We start from the raw sequence: 8,954 nt of genomic DNA, 5'->3' as shown, positions 1-8,954 counted from the left end.
ATACATGTCGTGTTGGTGATTCATTAACTCTGTCGATGATCGACTCAGATTGTGAGCCACACCTACCGACATGTCTCCCTGAGCTTGGTTATATTGCTGTAATATCGCTTTAAAAGGCCGGGCCACTCCCTCCCGCCCTCGTTCATTAGTTGCACTTGAGCAAAGTCTCTCGGCACACTTCCCCACTCAGTTTTCACTGGTACGTGGAAATGGAACACCGGATGGAAAGCCAGAAGAGAGGAGGGCAGAGCAGAGAAGACCTCATCTGTAAGCATGTTTTCATTTATTACTTATGCGTAATACTGTTGCTTTAATGTTAAAACAACCTTGTGTTCAAATGTTTCTGAAAAACAAAGCCCTGTTTAAATCTTAAAATCACCTGTTCCTTTAACGTTAAGCTCGGTGTCGAGCGTTCACAGAGTGTGTGTTTTGTTCACCTGGTGTGAGAACACCTGCATCGTCATAGAGACGCAACACACATGTCACCGAGAGTCCCTGAGCATGTGACACCCTGAGCGTTTGCGTGTCTGCGGCGAGCGAACGAGGATGTGCAAATGTTTGGTTTTTGGTTTCATATGTGAGCACTTTTCTTCTTCTCTTTATCTTTTTCCCTAATCGTTTTCCATGCTTTTGTCGCGGCTGACCTGTGGCACAGGGATCGTGTTACCGTGAAAGCTGTACACACATCGCCGTCGTACATCACTTGTTATGTCCCACTAATCTCTGGATTAAGTGTGTGGACATAACAATAATGTGACGGGAGAATATATTGTGATTAATGGAAACTTTTCCATCCCTTTGATTGAGTGTCAGCGCTGTTCCACGTTATAGTGAGGTAATGTGACACCGCAGTAGGTCAGTTATTATAATTGTAAAGCGATCACCACTTTTATTTAGAGCTCCATGAATCGTTTGGCCCATAAAATGTTAAAAATCCCTTGATCAGTGTTCAAGAAACCAAGAAAATATTCACCTTTAAGAAGCTGAAACGACTTTAATTACCAAGCAGGAAATTGTGTTGGGTAAAAATATGGTCTTGCTTTAATTTGACCATTTTGTACAGTTTTTCTAAAGTGTTACTCAATCAAAGAAGTGGATTTGTTGAAGGTTTTTCAGCTTTCCAAACGAGCGTCAGCAGCAGTAAAACTCATCACGAAAATGTAATTTTTTACGAGAACAGGAAACATGGTGGTGGTTGTGGTTGTTGTGGTTAGAACTAAAGAGAACGTTTCTAACGCGAGAGCAAAGGAAGTGAAGCTGAGGCTTTTTAGGGATGAAAATCAACCGTATCATCAAAAATGGACTTCTCTTACGTCTCTGACACGTTGAAAAACACCTGTTGCAATAACCTACGACGGAGATCACGCGACATAAGTCAACACTTTTAATGTTTGCGCTGTGCAAATGAATGAATGAATTCCAGATCTTTGTCTCCTTCAGCTGAACAAACCGGGTCTCTGGGATGCGTCGGCTGGTTCATCGTCATCCTCTCTGGTATCTTCACGAGCTTACTCTTCCCTTTCACCATCTGGTTCTGTCTGAAGGTGAGCGAGCGCCGTGAAGATCTAAAAAAATTCTATGAAAACAGTGGACTTATGGTGCTTCGTGTTGTTACTCTTTCAGATCGTTCAGGAGTATGAGCGCGCCGTCATCTTCAGACTGGGCCGTATCACAGACAGGAAGGCAAAAGGACCAGGTCTTTATACTTACACTTTTATGTTTTTGACAGGGTCATTCATAAATGTGACCTTTTCCCTCTCACCTTCCCTCCTCTTCCTCCTCCTCCTCTGCAGGAATCTTCTTCATTCTGCCGTGCACTGACTCCATCGTAAAAGTTGATCTGCGAACTGTTTCCTTTGACATCCCACCGCAGGAGGTAGGGTCTGCAAACCACAAACACAACAACACAACAACAAAAACACACAAACTGTCACATAGTACTTTCCAGAAGGCTTGGTCTTATGGTGCATTCTAATATTTTTGCGATACTGAATTTTAATGTGAGCCAAAATCATCACAAGTAAAAGAACCAAAGACTTAAAGGGACAATGTGTAGTATTTATGGGTTTATATAACCCAAAATCCACTTTTTTATACATAGTATGTGCTCCTACATTGTCTAGTCGCTGTATAAAAGTTTTTGTTTCATTTTTCGTAGTGTTTCAAAAAGTCATGTAAAATAACATGGTCGCGGTTGCATTGCCACTGTTAGCAGCGAGACGCCATGTTTCTACCGGAGCCTGTAAGGACAAACGCGCGAGAAAAAAATCAAGCGTCGCTTTACTTGTAGCGGAAGTCCCGCCTCCTCTCTCTCCGCTTCGTCTGCTACGGCCACGGTAGCTCGCCCTCTCCCTCACCTCACGAACCTCATCTGCTGACACGGAGAAAGAAGACGAGGACGACATTTGACCGGCTGAGGATACCGTAGCGCTCAGGGAAGGGAGGGGGTGAGCAGAGGAGCAGTTCTTTGTTGTAAAGTTCAGCCTCTCCTCTAGATGGCACTATAAACTACTTACTTCACCTTTAAACACCTTCAGTCTGTGTCTATCCAATCCAATCCAATCCACTTTATTTATAAAGCACGAGTTCAAACAAACAAACTGTTTCCAAAGTGCTGCACAATAGGTAAAACAGAGATAAAAATAAAAACAGAAATAAAATAGGTTGACAACAAAACAAATACAGTCACATAAAAAACACATTAAAAACACATAAAATCAACGCTCTACATACTGTTAAAAGCCAAAGAAAAGAGCTCTATTGAATGTATATAATACACAAGTTTCACTATTTGAGTTGAACGAATTTTCCACCACATTTTCCACTAATTCACTGAGCTGCACCCCGTGTTTTCTCTTCCAGATCCTGACCAAAGACTCGGTGACGGTGTGTGTGGACGGCGTCGTCTATTTCCGCGTCAGCGACCCCATCGCCTCGGTGGCCAACGTGTCCAACGCCGACTCGTCCACGCGTCTGCTCGCGCAGACCACGCTCCGGAACGTCCTGGGCACCAAGAACCTGTCCGAGCTGTTGTCTGACCGCGAGGGCATCGCTCACAGCATGCAGGTACGCCATTTAAACAAAGACGGCACATTCTAAGACGTATTTAATGTTCTAGATTAATCAGATTTTTCAGCGAATGATATGCACAAATGAGTCTATCCCACCTTTTGAGAGAATCTTTTTTTGCATTGATTTTTAAATTCACAACAAAGTGGGTAAGAAATACGGCACGAGGAAACAAGAGCTAAATATACAGATATAAATAAAACAGTCATCAATAATACATAATAAAGTAGACAATCTGGAATATATACAGCGAATGTTAGTGAGAAATCGAGAATGAGGAATTATAGTTAGTTTTATAGATAGTTTTGTGACCTGATGGAATGAAGGATCGCGAATATCCAGATCTGGCAACCTAAAGATATCACCATGAGTTTATAACATGTCTAAGACATTTGGTTGACTTACTTCCTGTGTGTCTTTTCATGGAATAACATCTATTTTTCACCTTTCAAATCATAAAATCCTCCTAATATGTGACAGAGACTCAGGAATAATGTTCATATAACAAACTGAACTCACCAACAACAACAGTACAGACAAAATATCATTGCAGTCAGTAGAGTCTGAGCGACAATGGCGGAGGAAACCAAGCCAAAAAGACCTCTGTATTTTGTATTTGAGTGTAGAAACCGTTTTTTTGGCCACATTCTTTACATACGGCGCCTTTAATATTCAAAATACTTGCTGAACGTGAACGATGACGAGCGCCACCTTCCGTTCCAGTCCAGCCTGGATGAAGCCACGGATAACTGGGGCATCAAGGTGGAGCGTGTGGAGATCAAAGACGTGAAGCTGCCCGTTCAGCTGCAGAGAGCCATGGCCGCAGAGGCGGAGGCGTCTCGAGAGGCCAGAGCCAAGGTCAGCACACACACACACACACACACACATATACAGACATACATACATGCATGTGCACACGCTGAGCGTTCTCTCTGCGTTGCAGGTGATCGCAGCAGAAGGCGAGATGAACGCGTCCCGCGCCCTGAAGGAGGCGTCGCTGATCATCGCGGAGTCGCCGTCCGCCCTGCAGCTGCGGTACCTGCAGACGCTCAACACCATCGCGGCCGAGAAGAACTCCACCATCGTCTTCCCTCTGCCCATGGACGTCATCAGCCACTTCATGAGGAAGTGACGGGTGAGCGTGAAGCGCAGCACTTACTAGTCAAATGTAATCGTATGTATAGGCAAATTCAACAGTGTCAGAATGTGAGGAACGTGCTGCTGCTGCTTATGACTCATACAAATACACCTGTGTGTGTGTGTAGTAAAAAAAAGAGTGGTCGGCATAGTTTATATTTTTGATTTTGCATGTTTCAGGAAGGAAACCTGTGCTGTAGTTTGTTTAAAAAGACATTTAATATAATTTTATAATGAAATACTGAATGAACTGCTGCTACTGTTGTTGTTGTTGTTGTTGTTGCCATTTATTATTCACATGATGTAAGCACGATCCGTGGCTAAATATAATCCAATAAACGAATGGCAGATCATTGTCTTTCTCACCTGTTTTTACTGAGGATGTCGCAAAAACGCCCAAAAATGGCCAATCAATTAAAATTGGCGGCCTTCCTGTTGCGTTTGGATCGTGGTCATAATGTCATTTTTTCTTCGTCCTGACCTTCTACACACGTGTGTACCGATTTTCGTGCGTCTACGACAATTGTGCTGTTCAGGGTGAATTTGGACAGGGGGCGTCACGCTTATTGGCCCCTCCCACTTCCAATTTTCCAAAATTTTCCAAAAATCCGTGAGTTTTGGGGCATGGGAAAAGGCCCAAAAAATAATTATTATTATTATTAGCACAGTCGTGCTCGAAAAATACATCAAATTATATTTGTGATGATATTTGACAATAAAAGTGTCTGTTTTTATATGGAACAATAAAGGGTCCACACTATAAATGCATTTATGATGCAAATTCAACATAGTCATGAAGAAATAACTCCTAAATTGATATTATGGGATTGATTTGGTCATATTTTAGAAACGAGAAGCTCGATTGAAAAGAATCAAGAGAATTAAAGATGACAATTTGTAAAAGTGGTCAAATTTGGTTATTTATGATCGGTTTTTTCCCAGTGCTATAAAGAACAATAAAGACACTCAAACACATGATTTTTCTGAAATATTTTAATACTGGTTTCAACAAACGAAATCACCGACTCTCTCCTCGTCCTCCGTCGTGTTCACATTTCACAGAGAGAAACGACAGTGAGAGGAAAAACATGCTTCTATGACTCTGTCTGTGCACTAAGACGATGCTCATGTCCTAAATGTATTTACATTCAAACTACAATCGGTGCCTTTAAACGTCTGACAAATGACCCACGTTTTGCTTTAAGTGCTACTTATTAAATGGCTGCTACAAAGAGGCCTTAATATTATTATTATTATTATTGTTATTATTTTTAACAAAAACAATCAATAAAAAATCAATTAAAAAAACGCTTATTACATTCTGAGTGAGACGTGAATGTCCACAGGACACATTGAAGGGTCGTCGGAAATCATAGAGAGATAATCATCGGTAAATTTAACGCTGTCGTCGTTTGTAAACACAGGTTTTTGTTTTGTTGCACACCTGATGTGACCTTTGAGGAGGTGACCTTTTGAGGAGGTGACCTTTTGAGGAGGTGACCCTTTGAGGAGTTGACCTTTTGAGGAGGAGACGCTGAAGTTAAAAACACAGTTTTTCATTCTGACAAAGACATTCTCGGCGTAGTCAGCGCGTGGCTATAAAAGTGAGATTCTCTCGAAAGTCTCACGCTGTTTGTTTCTCGACATTCTTTTTAAAGAGCGTTTCAACCCTGTGTGTGTGTGTGTGTTCCTGTATTTGCAGCATAATGAGGACCAGTGAGGGTTTTTAACCAACAAAGTGAGGTCATTTTTACGAAGTGAGGACATTTGTTTTCATTGAAATCACTTCCTTAGGTTGTAAACATGTTATACTGCTCAATTTGGTACAAAAACCATTTTCCAGCCCTGGTGTTTCACACACTTTTTTGCTCTGGGGCTCCCCCTGCCGACATGTTATGGTACTGCACCCAGTAAGTTCTTTATAGATGTCATTCATGAGGTCGATAGAAGTGTAATTGTGTTGATTTATAAAGTGGAAATGCTGGTCCTCACTTTGTCAGCACTTTTACCCGGTCCTCAGTACGCAGCAAGTACAAGAATGTGTGTGTGTGTGTGTGTGTCGTACAAAAAGAATCTTGACGGCCAGTTTTCCCGGTCCGTCAAAAGTGCTGGTAGAACAATAAAAAAATTTCGACTTCAGTCTACGTATTATTGAGCCGCGAAGCCCTGAACATGCCGGTGACGTCACCAGTCGCAGGAGTTTTCAGGCCCTCATGCATTGCAACTTTAATTATTTTCTTACTTTAACAATAGTCAATAAAGCTAACCCATGCTCCTGTCTACAGCCAACACAACACACACACACATAATCTTACCCTCTCGACGGCTCTGTTTATGTACAACTACGTCTAAATGATCATTGTTTAGATCACATTGTGTAATACTTGAGTCTTTTTCAGGACCCTGAGGGTAACAGAGTGGTTCCGTTACAGCACAGGAGGCAGGTATAACGTATACGTGTGATAGAAAAGGATTCTCTTTTGTTTACATCAAATGTGGGAAATAGAAGACGATGCACCGTATAAAGGGAAACTGAACGTTTTTGTTATCAAACTTGTTTTTCCCTGACGTGTAAAAAAGAGGGGAAAAAAATTCAAAATTTTCATTTCATTCTAAGGGATTATAATAACGGGGGCTTTAGCACACGCTACGCTATTCTAATACATCACAGAGAGGGTTGTTTTTAAATATATATATATATTTACATAGCTTATTGACTCATGTTCCATCATAAACACTCAATAACAAGGTTTTTACGTAAAGACTGGAAGACTTTTTACGACACACGCTCGCAGTGAAGTAACCAACAAATAAATGAGATATAAAGACACTCCCCCTTTAGCTCTGGGCTCTCGAGATGTGTGTTGTTGTTGTTGTTGTTGTGTGTGTGTAGACTGCACATTCCCGCTGAGGTAAATTCAAAATGGCAGGGGTAGTTTTTGCAAGTTGACCTGAGGGATGGTGAATGTGAGGAGTCGCTCATGTAGGAAGACCTATTCTTAAATAATTTATTATTATTATTATTATTATTATTGTTGTTGTTGTTCAGTATAAAATGGCTGCACGTGCAGGAAGAAGATGTCCCACACGTGTCAAAGATCAGCGCTGCACTAATTACAAAACACACCTTAAGATTTGCTGTGAGTTATAAACCAAATCCAGAGATTTATGAGATAAAACGATTGGTCGCTCTCTGCTGGAAAGGCAGCAGGTTTGAGTATTTAAGGCGCTTTGTTAGGGATTTAACTTTTGACCCAGAAACTAAAACTGAACTAAACTAAACTAAACTAAACTAAACTAAACTAAACTAAACTAAACTAAACTAAACTAAACCATCCCAGTGAGAGGGACGACTGTGACAGACATTTCCACACAGTCTGCATCACTATCATACAGGTCTATATGTATATACACACATATATATATGTTTTCTCATATCTGTCAGGACCAAAATGCACCATTCTGGATGTTTTCCTCAAAGATTATGAACACATTCATGCTGCTGCTGCTGCTGCTTCTCCCATTAGACATTCACTTCACATACATGTACTTTAAAACTTTAAAAACTTGTTGGTATCTATCTAGTAATATCAATATCAGACTGATACTGTATTATTATTATAATTATTATTATTATTTACAAATGACACTTATCTGTTTTGCTAAAAGTGTCCTCGTATAGTATGTTGTCAAAAAATGTCCAAAAATGAAGTATCAAATGTGTCCTAGTATAGTATATTGTCAAAAAATGTCAAAATATAAAGTGTAAAAAAAGTCCAAAAATAAACTGTCAAAAAAATGTCCAAATATAAAGTGTCAAAAAAGTCCAAATATAGTGTCAAAAAATGTCCAAATATAAAGTGTCAAAAATTTCCAAAAGAAACTGTCAAGAAATTTCCAAATATAAAGTGTCAAAAAGTGTCCAAATATAGTGTAAAAAAGTCCTACTATAAAGTGTCCAAAAATGTCCAAATATAAAGTGTCAAAAAATGTCCAAATATAAAGTTTCAATTTTTTTCCCAAAAATAGTGTCAAAAAAATTCCAAATATAAAGTGTCAAAAAAGTCCAAATATAAAGTGTCAAAAATGTCCAGAAATAAACTGTCAAAAAATGTCCAAATATAAAGTGTCCAAAGTGTCCTCTTATAGTATGTTGACAATGTCCAAATAAAGTGTCAAAAAATGTCCAAATATAAAGTGTCAAAAATTGTCCAAATATAAAGTGTCAAAAAATGTCAAAAAAATTCCAAATATAAAGTTTCACAATTTTTGCCAAAAATAGTGTCAAAAAACTGTCCAAATATAAAGTGTCAAAAAATGTCCAAATATAAAGTGTCAAAAATGTCCAAAAATAAACTCAAAAAATGTCCAAATATAAACTGTCAAAAATGTCCAAATATAAACTGTCAAAAATGTCCAAATATAAACTGTCAAAAATGTGTCCAAAGTGTCCTCTTATAGTATGTTGACAATGTCCAAATAAAGTGTCAAAAAATGTCCAAATATAAAGTGTCAAAAATTGTCCAAATATAAAGTGTCAAAAAATGTCAAAAAAATTCCAAATATAAAGTTTCACAATTTTTGCCAAAAATAGTGTCAAAAAACTGTCCAAATATAAAGTGTCAAAAAATGTCCAAATATAAAGTGTCAAAAATGTCCAAAAATAAACTCAAAAAATGTCCAAATATAAACTGTCAAAAATGTCCAAATATAAACTGTCAAAAATGTGCTCAAAGTGTCCCTTCAGT

The 8,954-nt window shown here is 39.1% G+C and overlaps 1 protein-coding gene across 1 annotated transcript; it reads left to right on the top strand.

Annotated features, from left to right (window-relative positions):
• Nucleotides 1-209: 209 nt before the first annotated feature.
• On the top strand, nucleotides 210-4,378 carry stoml3b (stomatin (EPB72)-like 3b; the record flags this gene model as incomplete). Its single annotated transcript, XM_083909907.1, has 7 exons — nucleotides 210-267; nucleotides 1,441-1,544; nucleotides 1,624-1,696; nucleotides 1,794-1,876; nucleotides 2,863-3,066; nucleotides 3,793-3,927; nucleotides 4,013-4,378. The coding sequence occupies 7 exons, from the start codon at nucleotides 210-212 to the stop codon at nucleotides 4,199-4,201; spliced, it is 846 nt and encodes a 281-aa protein (XP_083766033.1). The 3' UTR covers nucleotides 4,202-4,378.
• Between the last annotated feature and the right edge of the window lie 4,576 nt (nucleotides 4,379-8,954).

This window comes from Microchirus variegatus (genome assembly GCF_963457635.1).
Source record: "Microchirus variegatus genome assembly, chromosome: 2".
Lineage (NCBI taxonomy): Eukaryota > Metazoa > Chordata > Actinopteri > Pleuronectiformes > Soleidae > Microchirus > Microchirus variegatus.
This window is presented reverse-complemented; position numbering and strand designations above follow the sequence as displayed.